General features: G+C 41.6%; 2 protein-coding genes across 2 annotated transcripts in view; one reads left to right on the forward strand and one right to left on the reverse strand.

The window, feature by feature from the left end:
- The window catches only part of LOC110285224 (protein FAM111A-like), a 35,150-nt gene extending 32,093 nt beyond the window's left edge, over positions 1 to 3,057 (reverse strand). The window contains 2 exon segments of the mRNA XM_021151202.2: positions 2,936 to 3,023; positions 3,025 to 3,057. Of these exon segments, the coding sequence (XP_021006861.1) occupies positions 2,936 to 3,023; positions 3,025 to 3,057 (121 nt within the window).
- Positions 3,058 to 7,758: 4,701 nt separating this feature from the next.
- Positions 7,759 to 13,418, forward strand: part of LOC110285864 (protein FAM111A) — a 15,789-nt gene continuing 10,129 nt past the window's right edge. The window contains exons 1-3 of the mRNA XM_021152325.2: positions 7,759 to 7,800; positions 11,340 to 11,421; positions 11,889 to 11,978. The gene's annotated coding sequence lies outside the window, so the exon portion shown is untranslated. The remainder of the gene's footprint in view (positions 7,801 to 11,339; positions 11,422 to 11,888; positions 11,979 to 13,418) is intronic.

A 13,418-nucleotide genomic window follows, 5' to 3' on the forward strand; every position in this document is an offset into this window, starting at 1 on the left:
CTATGAACATAGTGGAGCATGTGTCCTTATTACATGTTGGGGCATCTTCTGGGTATCTGCCCAGGAGTGGTATTGCTGGATCTTCCAGTTCTCTCAGCATGAAAATTTCTTCAAACCCAAGAAATAAAATGGATCTTTGCCAGCAGAGAAGTGCACCTAACTAATTGGGCCTAAGGGGAAACAAGGTCACTAGGTCACGGGTGGATTGACTTTTTACCGAAAGAGCAGTTTGTAGTGTTGAGCACAGCCAACCAACCATCAGCCAGAGCAAAAGGATATATATAGATGGCTTCCAGTACCCCACCCTCATCCAATATCCCATCACTTGCCCTCTACTCCTTACTCTTTCTTGCAAGACCAACCACTTTAAATAACTTCAAAGTCAGTTCTACCTTCCAGGTTTCTCTATCTGGAGGTAGAAATTAGCTCTAGAGGGGACGAGGATCCTAGAACATATGACTGAATAGGGCTTTGAAAAGGCCCTTTTAGGGATTTTAACCTGGAACCTGCTACTGTCCAGCTTTGAATTGGCCACTTGGAAAGAGCCTACTTAGGGTGGAGGGTGGAAGTGAACCCCAGTTGCCCCTACATCAAGGCCAGCTTGGGGAAGCCAAAACTCCTGGTTATGCAGTTCCATCTGTTGTGGCAAAGGGGCAAATAAGGCTTGCTGAGTTCATGGGAAGATGGGAGTTAGGACACTCAGGTCATTTCTTAGGAGGCAAAAAAACCCTGTAGGGTCTGGTGACCTACCAAATGTCCTTATTACAAGTCCATGTTCCAGATATTCATCATTCTATTTAGTTCTTACTTGTTACTGTTTCAGAGAGTATGTTTTTTTCTCTAATGAAATGTTAATTTAATGTAGGTGTAATTGTTTAATACATAGCCATCTACCAATTAAAAAAAAAAAAAAGAATAAAACTGCCGGAGGAAGTTTCAGAGTGTGCACAAGGAGTTAGTGTCTAGTCAGGAAAATCTATGTGACACAGGAAATGGGAAGGGCAAGGCTGCTATGGTTATAATGTTAACTTAGTATTTATAGACACACTTTAAGAAAGCATTGCTGGTGGCGCACGCCTTTAATCCCAGCACTTGGGAGGCAGAGGCAGGCAGATTTCTGAGTTCGAGGCCAGCCTGGTCTACAAAGTGAGTTCCAGGACAGCCAGGGCTACACAGAGAAACCCTGTCTCAAAACAAACAAACAAACAAACAAACCAAAAAACCAAAACCTAAAACAAACAAACAAAAACAAAAAACAAGAAAGCATTGCTAGATTTTCGAGTTATTCCTTACATCAAATGGAGCTGTGGCCTGCCCTTCTTACTGCTCCTGGGGACTAGCTGATAAAGCAGGTGGCTCAGCTTTCTGTATGGCACCACAGGCCTTACTGTTGTGTATTATACAGAGGAACCCTTTGACTGAGTTCTTCTCTCTCACTTCCCCTTCAGCTCTGGCCTTCCTAGCCCCTGAATGCCAAGTTAGTAAGGAGCTTATCCACTAACCACAATGTAAATTCTTCTTGACAGAGCTCCAGGAGTCAGGCATTGAACCAAATTCCTATCAGAAACTCTCTCGGATTGCTAACTTCCACAGCTGCGGTGGAAAGCATGTCCTATCCGGATTTTTGCTTTATGTGTAACTCTCTGTCTTGCTGTACCCATGCTCACAGCTTGGGATGGAGAGAATATCTATATGCAAATATTAGTAAAGGTTTTTTTGCAGTTGAAGAGTCGAAAAACACATCCTGCTTACCCTGATCCAAAAATCTGGACCCCGTTTGAGATAGAGGTGAGGGATGATAAACTTGCATGAAACAGGTAGGAAAACAGCCAGTAAACCTTGGAAACAAAAGAAGTTTGAAACAAGTATAAAAAAAGAAATCAAGAAAGCTTATCCAAAATGATAATTAGGAACCCAAAATGATAATTAAGTTTACTAATTGGGGGTTTTGTTTGAAGAGTATTTTTATTGGTATCTTTAAAGCAAATTATCCTAAGTTTAGCAGTGCTGAATACCACTACAAAAACAAACACCATTTGAACATGGGAGAAATACCTGTCTTCAATACCTCTGTATCAAACCATGCTGGGGCATGAAATCAGTTATAGTATTCTTGTGGACTCAAAAAACATTTTAAAAAACACATAAGCAATAAATGAATAGTGTAGGTATATGCTATTCTGTAGCACATTTTAAGTGCTTTTCATATCAATAGACTTGCATAGTTTGTTCAGTTCCAACGGAAGCTATTATTAGTCCTCCATTACATATAAAAAATTGAAATTGCATGTAGGTTAGTCTTTTGTCAACATCACAGAACTCTGTTATATGTGCAGCTGGAGCCATGGGTCCCTTTCACGTTACTCTTTGGTTGGTGGTTTAGTCTCTGGGAGCTCTGGGGAAGGGCTTGCCAATAGGAGAGTGGTATTGTTGAGTGTTTTCTAAGATGCTGTCCTGCTTTTTAAATGTGTTTCCAGTGGTCACTCTCTATGAAGGAACAAAACCTGCCATCCTTCCTCAGAGTCCCTGATGAGTTCTCCCTTGAAGCCACAGACAAAGTTTGTTCCCCTCTTTGTGAATTTTATACATTTCAGAACCCTTTTCTTTTTCTTCCAAACTTGCATGAATATAAAATTGGACACAATTGGTAGGTGCTTGGTCCTGTGGTTTAAACAATCATTTATTTCCCTCTGTCTTACTTTTACATTGACTAAATGTAATGACCATATAGCTGCCATCTATACAACAGCAGAGGGGCATGGCAAGATTTGTGTATCCTTTAATTTCTTCTTTGCCACACCAGCATTTCTTTGCCCTGTTGACTTTCTATCTTGTCTTTGACAGGACTGAGAGTGTTGAGTTGTGCATATAAGCTACTTGTCCCATGAATGTATTTCCCCATGAATGAGCACATATTTCATGTTGTGTGTGTGTGTGTGTTTCCTATGGTTCACACCAAAGGTATTTTTCATATTTGGGGGAGGAGTCTGATCTTGCCAAGTTTTCTCAGGTGAAAGTGGTCTTTTGGCCTTTGGTGTTGGTTATATCCTTTGGCATTTTAAAATTAAATTACTTTATTTATGTACATTTCAAAAGTTGTCCCCCTTCCTGGTCCTCTCTCCCCAAGTCCTTCATCTCATCCTCCCAGCCTCTCAGAGGGTGCTTCCCACCTGCCCACCCCCCATCCCCTACCAGCATCCCTCTTCCCTGAAGCATCAAGTTTCCACAGGACTAAGGGCATCCTCTCCTACTGAGGCCATACAAGGCAGTCCTCTTTGACATATGTGCCCAGGGAAATGAACAGTTCATGTATGCTCCATGGTTTTGGGGTTAGTCTCTGGGAGCTCTGAGGGGTCTGGGTTAGTTGACACTGTTATTCTTCCTATGGTGTTGCCATCTCCTTCAGCACCCTCAATCCTTTCTCCAACTCTTCCATATTGGTGTCTGATCTCAATTCAATGGTTGGCTGAAAGCATCTGCATTTGTCTCAATCAGTTGCTGGTAGAGCCTTTTAGAGTGCAGCCATGCCAGGCTCTTGTCTGCACACACAACATGGCCTCAGTAATAGTGTTAGGACTTGGGCTACATACATAAGATGGATCCCATATTGGGCTGGTCACTGGGTGGCCTTTCCTTCAGTGTCTGCTCCATTTTTGTCCCTGTATTTCCTTTAGACAGGAACAATTCTGGGTTAAAATTTTGAAGATGGATGTCCTTGTCTCAACTGGGGGGCCATGTATATCTGCTAGAGATCTCTTTCACTTCCATTTCCCCATTGTCCCCATTTTTGTTTAGATAAACTCAGTTGATATTTTATCTTCTGTCCTTGCATCTATAGTAAACTGTTAGTTCCCTTTTTATGACTTTTGGTTAGTGGCTTTACAACCTCTTGGAATGTGTTCTAAGTTGTAGATGTATTCTTGCTATCTCATAAGCAATTAACTCATGAGTCTTGAAGACTGGCAGAGTTCTCACTGCAGTTTTGACATCAGAGAGAACTTAATAACAGTCCTATTATAAAATATCTTAATAGTTACTAATATTATTTCAAGAATTCTTATATAATCATTATTAATAATTAAGACCTACATAGCATCACTACTACATCTTTGTTTTTCTGCAAAGTTTTGCTCAAAAGGGTGGGCTAATACCTAGGGATTGTTATATATATTTAATAATAACAGTAAAATCATATTAATAGCAGGGATTTTTCCTAAAATGTAATATTCTTGGTCTTGCCTAGAGAAGCAAATCTATTATTAACTTTATAGTCCTTGGTGAAAATATCTGAGGAAGATCACCTGCTAGTTTTAGCTCCTCTTTGATGGCTCCCAGCAGACTATACATTCTTTTGTAAGTTTCCATCATCTCCCATTTTTATAGAACTTTATCTTAAGAACCAGGAAAGAAGGAAATGAGAGGACATAAGTCAAGCTCTGTAAGTAGGAAAGTCTCAATGAAAACAAAAAGTGTTGGCCGTTATTGTTTACAGTCTGCTTTAAAAGAACCTAGAGTCATCAGGAGATGGGTCTCTGGGCATGCATGTGGGTTTCTTAATTACATAAATTCTGGTAAGAAAGAGCCTAGACATGTTGGCAATATTCCCTATGTTAAACCCTGTATTGTTTATGTTGATGGGGGGAGGGGGCTGAGCATGCCTGAACTGCTCTCTACTATTCACTGCAGATGTAACATAACTCTCTCCAGGTTCTGCTGCTGAGATTTCCTGCCCATGAGGGGTTATAGCAATCTGTGAGTCAAACAAACCTTTCTGATTTTAAGTTGCTTCTGTTGAGATATTTCACTAAAGCAATAGAAAAAGGAAATGAAGACAGAATCTGTCTTAGTTTCTCTAAAAGACTCATTTTCTCTAAGTCATATTCATCATGAGAAGGATGCCAACAGTCAGCGGGTTTGTACATCAGCAAAGTCACTAACTAGTCATGCAATTAGCAAAGTGGGAGCTTGGTTAAAAATTAAGGCTGTCATCATTTGTAATGACAGTAACATTCTCGGTTAAACAGAAAGAAGAATGCAAAGCAAAATAAATTTTCTCTATCCAGGTAGAGTCTCTCAAAATGCATCTCCGCAGTTTAGATTTAGTCAGAAACACCCTTTTTGCAAACATGGGAATACTGTAATAGACCTCCATACATTTAAATATTTCTGGATAGATATAGACTTCTTTAAAAAGGATTTTTTTTCCCTTTTTGAAGTATTATACAGTTCACTTTGGCCTCAAATTCACAATCTTCTATTCTGTGCCTTGGAATGGTGGGATCACAGCATAGTGCCACTGTTTCTGCCTGATGCACTGAAAGTGAAAGACCCATCACATGTGCTCCTCAAGCCTGCTGTTACGGGGTAGGAGAGAAATAAACTCATCTTCACTTGTCATGGATTTTCTAGCTATTTGGATGCCTTGCTTTCTAAAACCTGGACACACACACACACACACACACACACACACACACACAAGAAAAAAAAGAAAATGTTTTGACATTGCACCTCAAATGCATGGCATTTATCTGCAGTTTTGATATAATGAAAAAAACATTTTAGTTTCAGAGGACACAATCATTTGCCATGACAGAGCCTAAGAGTATTAGGCTCTGAATATCTCACACTACCACGATCAATTTAAAAATTACAGGAATTACAAATCATTTGGCCATTAATATCTCTCAATATCAATGGACTCAATTTCCCAATAAAAAGACACAAGCTAGCAAAATGGACGTGAAAACAAGATCCATCCTTCTGCTGCATATAATAAGTAAATATACTCTGACATCAAAGACAGACATTACTTCATAGTAAATGACTAGAAAAAGATTTTCCAAGCAAATGGACCCAAGAAGCAATCTGGTATAGGCATTCTAATTGCTATTGAAATAAGGAAGGTGGTGTGTTTAAAACATAAACAGTCTTCAGATGGCTCCCATTTGACTCTCTGTATGAGTTACATAATATCATGAAGAAACTATCCAGGAGTGAATATTGTACAAATTCCCTTCTTAGCAGACAATGTTTTTAAAATTATCTCACTTCTCCTGAACATAAACTATACCCTAGAAAGAACCATGCCATAGCAGTGTTAGCACATGTATGTGAAAATCATCTGGTAGGCCACAGGAAGTCTGAGTTTTGTCACAAATGTGTAAAATCTAGTCTAGAGGGAGACTGTGGGACTGAGTAATGATGTAAACTGACTTACATTGTTAAAAATCATTCTAGAATCTATGTGAACTACAAATTCTGGGGTGTGGTAGATGTGGAAAAGAGCATATAGCTAGATATATGTTTTAGGTTTTCAGAGATGTTTGGGTTCTCCAAGGTGGTAGCAATAGTTGGAATCTGCTCAGGCTCTGTGAGCTCCTATGGAAACAGGTTAGTTGATTCTGTGGGTTTTCTTGTGGTTTGCTTGACCCCTCTGACTCCTACCATCCTTCCTCCCTTTCTTCTGCAGGATTGCCCAAGCTCTGCCTAATGTTTGGCTGTAGGTTTCTGCATCTGTGTTTCCATTCATTGCTGGGTAAAGCCTTTCTGCTAATGATTATGTTAGGCGTCTGTCTGCAAGTATGAATGAATATCATTAGTAGTGTCAGGGGTTGGCTCCCTCACATGATATGGGTCTCAAGATGGACCAGTCATCCCTGGCCACCTCCACAATTTCTGCACCACTTTTACACCAGACTATCTTGTAGGCAGGACAATTTATAGGTAGAATGCTTTGTGGCTGGGTTAGTGTCCCAAACTGTTCATTGGAAATCTTGTCCAGTTATAGAAGATTACTGGTTCAGGCTCTGTATCCCCCATTGCTGGGGTCACCCTTATAGATTCCTGGGACTTTCCACTGCCCTAGTTCTTTAGCATGTCCTAAGCATCCTCCTTCTTGCCCCATATCTTCCCACTCCCTGCCTAGCTTCCTCCCTCCTCTTCCTCCTTTTTAATCACAGCTCATATTTCTGGAGTGGACACTCTCTTTATGAGTAGAAAATATTTGCTCCCAACGATGCACATCTGGAAAAAAAAATCAATTTATTAGGTCATTGAGATGACTCAGCATCTGCTGCCAAGTCCGACTGAGTTTGATCCACTAGACTCACATGGTAGGAAAGAACCTGAATTCCTGAAAGTTGTGACATGTGGCATACACACACATACACATATTACACACAAATAATAAATTTAATACATTTTTGAAAAATGAGTCTTTGACAAGGATTTGCAGCTTCTTTCTGATTTGTTCAAGTACTGAAGCCGGTCCGCTGTGGGGATGTTACCCCCGAGAAAGGCCCTGAGTCCTCCAGCCTTCCTCCTCCTAGCTCATTCTCTTTCTGCCTGCAGCCAGAAAGCACGTCACTAACCTGCTGCCCTGGTCTCTCTTGCTTATTGGAAGAAAATCCCTGGACCTGCCTGAAACCAGGAGGGAACCCAGATCTAGTCCTGGCTCCTCAGCTTCCCACTGAGTCCAGTTAGCATACCTCATTTGACTAGGCTCTAAAAGGAGATCCCTGGAGAGTAGAGGACCACACCCACTCGATTGGCGGTCCTCCTTGACCTGGCGGCCCTTAGAGACAAGGGCGGATGCACACTGCGCTTGCTCTGGTCCAGTCCCGCGCTCTGAATGCAGCCAATGGACTGAAGCACAGCTGGTTGCTGTTCAGCGAAAGGACCAATCCGCAGTCTCTCCACCCTCTGAACAAAGACGTCAAATGACAGTCTGGTTCTGTTTTTTTCAAAAAGACCCGGGATTCCAGCGGCTGGAGAGAAGCTGCCATAGAGTGGAAAGATCTGGTAAGTAAAAAGCCACTTTAAGATTAATTTCTTCATGTCAGAATGTTGTGTGCAGCAAATATTCACCAATATATTTAGCAAGTCTATTTCATCTTGGAATAAAAATACACAAGTGACAAATACTGATTTCTTTCTCAGGCTTGCCTAGCAGGTGGAGTGGAAGCTATCCATATTCGAATAGGTGGTTACTACATTAACCTGATTTGTCTGCTGTTTCCATCAACCATAACCCAGTATGTTCTGCTGAGGACTAGAAAATACCAGTCATCTTTAGTGTTCTTTAAGGGCACTGTGACGGTTTCCTCCCAAAAGCAGACTTATTGCTAGATGTTGGGTTCAAGTGTAGCTGGTCCTAGCTGTGAGCTAGGGAGGGTGGCGGTCTATAAACAAACTGTGCTACTCTGAAATGAAGAGTGGGTGAAATCTCAGGCACACTGGTGGCATGAGGGAACTTCTAGCGCTGGAAAGCCCTTGGAACAAGAAGCAGAAGTGCTAACCCATCTGAAGGACCCAGGGAGCCCAGGGTTGTTTTCAGCATTCTCGCCTCGCCTCAGAATGCTGGTATTGATGATGTGGTAGTGTAGGAAGAGGCAGACTTAGATCAGCTCTGATCTTTGCCTCTGGAAAGCCTTTCTGAGAGAAAAGTAAGTAGGCAGAATGTGCACATGGCTAGCCAGAAAATAAGCGCCTTTAAGAGAGGGGGAAGTGAAGGTGGGGGAGGGAGACAAGGGGTTGGAGAGGAAGTTATTAGGCAATAGGGAGGGAAGGATGTGGCTCAGAAGCCAGAAAGAGGCTTTAAGGGGCTTGGCGGGGCAGGATGAGGGAGTTATTCAGAAATAGGGAGAGTGAGAAAGGCCAGGGGAAAGAAAAAGGGGGCAAGAGAAAGGGGAAGAAGATGGAGAAAGCAATTCCAGGAAAGTGCCAGGGAGACTGAGAATGGGACTTTGTATGGCTATATTGGTTTATTGCTCTACTGAAGAAAGATAGCAAATATAATTAGCTCAATGGACTTTGTCTTCTCAAATTATAATGTGGGTTGGTATACTCTGAGGAATTTGTATTCATACCATTCTAACTGAAAAGGCAAGAAGGAGTGGAGGCAGGAGGGAATCATATAGTGAACTTCCAAATACCTATCATATAGCAAATAATTCTGTATTAGAGGATTTTTCCACCATTTTTTTTTTTTTTGAGACAAAGTCTCATTTAACTCAGGCTGGTTGTGGACATTTTAACTCCTGATCCTCCTCCACATTTTAATAAAATATGACCCAGCATGAATACTGAAAATCGTTTGTGTGGGGTAGATATGGAATGATTCAGAATTGTTTAAGCATGTGCCTGTGAACTGCCAAATTCATATTTCTTTCTGTTAGCTTTTATATTTTACAATATGAACCATCAACAGACAGGGAATCTCACATTGTTTTTCTGGTTGAACAGAAATTTCTGCCCGACAAGATCAGCTAGTACAGACCGGTTCCTCAAGTACTCATGCACTTTCATTTTCTTAAGTCCAAGGCGTGTCCCTGTGGGTAAATATTGGCCTCGGTCCCAGCACTAGCAGGAATATTCTCTGAGTTATCGTTCACAGATGCCCTTTCAATTTTCACAGCAGATGAGGATGATTCTGCCACTCCTTTTAGGTTGAGGAAGAGGCAGAAAGTAGCCAGTAGCCGGGCGGTGGTGGCCCAAGCCTTTAATCCCAGCACTTGGGAGACAGAGGCAGGCAGATTTCTGAGTTCAAGGCCAGCCTGGTCTACAAAGTGAGTTTCAGGACAGCCAGGGCTATACAGAGAAACTCTGTCTCAAAAACCAAAAACCAAAAGAAAAAAAAAAAAGAAAATGAAAAAGAAAAGAAAAAAGAAAAAAAAAAAAAGAAAGAAAAAGAAAGGAAGTAGCCAGTAAGCCCAGGTCCCTGCAGCTCCAATGTGGCTGCCTAAGCTAAGCCCGTACTCTTGGCATTCACCCTGCTGTGCAAATTCTCATAGGATGTCCCTGCCATATTTTTTGTTGCTTCTGCTTTTCACAAACACAGAACTAGGTTCAGGGAGGCTAGTAGACATCCTTCCTAGTTCATTAGCAGCAGTTACTGGTAGAAATCTAGGACTCAGGTACTACAATGGAGGGGTTAAGATCATGGATACAGGCTTTAGATGGCTCCCACTGGGTATGTGCTTCAATTACACATAGAGAAAAGAAGCAAGCCGTCGGTGGCTGTCTGCAGACAACCTTTCTGTTTTCTTCTGATCACTTTCTACATGGATGGAAACACAACTAAAATGCATAATTAAGTTGGGTGTGCTGTGCTCACTTTCGTCCTAGCTCTGAGGAGGGTGAGACTGGAGGGTGGCCAGTTTGAGGTCATCTTGGGCTACAAAACAAGACATGTTTTAAAGGAAAAAAAAATAATAAAGGCGATGTTTGCATTTTAGTTGCAATTTGATGTGAATAAATTGGCACTGCAATTGTACAAAAAGACAATCCTAACTTGTCGAGTGTGACTTTCATCTACTAGTTAAAAACACACTATAGGGTTTCATATGTGGCCCAGCTGTTAGAGCGATCACCCTTTATTCACAAAGCCCTGGATTTGAATCTCTGTACCGCTTATGGCAGATGTGATGGTACATATCTATAATCCAGACTGTTGAATGGTGGAGGCAGGAGGATCAGGAGTTCAAAAGTCCAGAGCCAGCCTGAGTTACATGAGACATTGTCTCAGAAAAAACAAGAATATATATTCTCGTGTGTGTATGTGTGTGTGTGTGTGTGAGAAAAAACTTACAAAGAAAAATTATTTGGTATATGATAGGTATTTGGAAGTTCATTATATGGTCGTCTCCTGTTTCCACCTCCTTCTTGTCTTTTCGTTAGAAAATAATGTAAATATAAATTCTCCAAGATATTCTCGCTGGAGTTTTGTGATTTTTGAATAGAAGTTTGAGCTCTGTAGAATGAACTGAAACTTTTTTTTTTTTTAAAGATTTATTTATTTATTATATGTAAGTACACTGTAGCTGTCTTCAGACACTCCAGAAGAGGGCGCCAGATCTCGTTACAGATGGTTGTGAGCCACCATGTGGTTGCTGGGATTTGAACTCTGGGCCTTCAGAAGAGCAGTCGGGTGCTCTTACCTACTGAGCCATCTCACCAGCCCCCGAACTGAAACTTTTAAAGCGAGGTTCCGAGAACTATGTGATGGAGCTTATGGAAATCAGTTCACTGCCTACAGCACTCATTCCTTGACTGTGTCTTCTGATGGTGACGTACTGAAGAAGCAGAAGCTTGCTCTCCTTTGTGGTGTATGGTCTAGTGGTTCTTAGCACCGGGAGGGCCTCAGAGGCAAGCAACAGAGTTGGGAACAGTCCCCTCTCCCACTGTTGGAGGTGTCAGTATGCCATTTAAACCATTTTTTCCTCTTGCTTAGACAGCAGGGAGAAGTGCCATTTCAAACAAAGGACCTAAAGCAGTAACTAAGTTGGATAAACTTTCCATATTACTTTTTGATGTTTCTTACCAATTTCTTTTGTTTTCAGAGCACTACTCAGTTCTCTTCATGCCTGTTTGCCTGGCCTTATCAGCTCCATTTTAAACCAACAGCAGATATTAACATCAATTGTAAGTAGAAAATAATTTTGAGTTTCCAAGCTGCAAACAGATGTAGGGTATCTGCATCTGAATTCTCCATTTATTTCCATCTGTGGGTTTGGATGCACCATCTACCTGGACAAGAATGCCATTTTCTCAAAACAAAATCTATATAGAACCTGCTTTCTGTGGCAGTGGTGGGGGTTAGATAAAACAGATGATTTGTATTTGGTATATATGGTGTTTGGTACAGTGCAAGACATGTTCGTGGGACACGTGATACTCTGTTCTTCTTATTTGAGTGATTATCTTGGCAGATAAATTATCTGCTTGCACTGTTAAAGTCCTGAGACAAGCAAGGCAGAGATGAAGGGGAATGATAGGGCCTAGGACCCACCCAGTTCATCTCCCCTGGCCAGTGTTTCAGGTCTTACTTTTTATTTATTTTAATTAATTAAATAAACAACTAATTAATTACTTTTACATCCCTAACACAGGTTCTCAACCCTGCTCTTCTCCCAGTCCTTCCTTACCTCCTCTACCTTCCATTCCCCAACTACCTCTCCTCCTTTTCTCTTCAGAATAAGGTAAGCCTACCTTGGATATCAACCAACCTATCAAGTTGTAGTACAACTAGCGCATCTTCTCCTACTGAGGCTACACAAGCCAGCCCAATAGGAGGAAAGGGTCCCAAAGGCAGACAGCAGAGTCAGAGACAACACCTGCTATCACTGTTAGGAGTCTGACATGAAGAGCAAGTTACATAACTGTAACATATATGCTGAGAAACCTAGGACTGTCCCATGAATGCTCTCTGATTGACGGTTCATTCTCTGTGAGCCCCTACAAAGCCAGTTGATTCTGTAGTGTGCTTGACCCTTTGGCTTCTATAGTCCTTCCCCCCACCTCTTCCAGAGGATTCCCCAAGCCCCACCTAATGCTTGACTGTGAGTCTCTGCATCTGTTTCTATCAGTTGCTGGATGAAGCCTCCCTGATTATGATTATGCTAGGCTCCTGTCCGCAAGTATAGCAGAATATCATTAGCAGTGTCAAGGGTGGACTCCTTCTATGGTATGGGTCTAAAGCTAGACCAGACATTGGTTGGCCAGTCCCTCAAATTCTGCTCCTATTTTACCCCAGAATATCTCTGAGGCAGGACAAATTGTAGGTTGAATGTTTTGTGGATGTGTGTGCTGTGTTCGGGTCCCAGTTGTTACACTGAAAGCCTTCCCTGGTCACAGGAGATGGCTAGTTCAGACTTCATATCCCCCATTGCTAGGAGTCTTCACTAGGGTCACCCTCATAGATTCCAGGGAGGTTGGATTGTCCTGTGTTTTTAGTTAGTCACACAGTTCTACTTCCAATTCTAATTCTCTCTCCCAGTACTCCCTTTCTCTGTCCTTTCCTGACCTGATTGATCCTTCCTGATTCTGTCCCCATTAGATTCCATCCAATACTCCATTATGTAAATGTACTACATTTTATCTATTTTTTCAGTTGAGTGACATCTAGGTTGTTTCCAGTTTCTGGTTATTATGAATAAAGGTGTTCTGAACATAGTTGAATAAGTGTCCTTGTGGTATGGTGGTATGTTCTTTAGTATATGTCTAGGAGTGGTAAGCTGGATATTAAGGTATAATGTCTATTCCCAATTTTCTGAGAAACTGCCAAATTTATTTCCAAAGTGGCTGTACTCGTCTGAACTCCCACCAGCAATGGAGGAATTTTGTCTTCTTCTACATCCTCTCCAGCATGAGCTGTCACTTGAGTTTCTGATCTTAGGCATTCTGACCATTCTGACAGGGCTAAGATAGAATCTCAGAGTTGCTTTGATTTGCATTTGCCTGATGACTAAGGATGTTGAACATTTCTTTAAGTGCTTCTTAGCCATTAGAGAGATTCTGATATTAAGAATTCCCTGAAGCCGAGCATGGTGGCACGCACCTTTAATCCCAGCACTCGGGAGGCAGAGGCAGGCAGATTTCTGAGTTCGAGGCCAGCCTAGTCTACAAAGTGAGTTCCAGGA

This window comes from Mus caroli, chromosome 19 (genome assembly GCF_900094665.2).
Source record: "Mus caroli chromosome 19, CAROLI_EIJ_v1.1, whole genome shotgun sequence".
Lineage (NCBI taxonomy): Eukaryota > Metazoa > Chordata > Mammalia > Rodentia > Muridae > Mus > Mus caroli.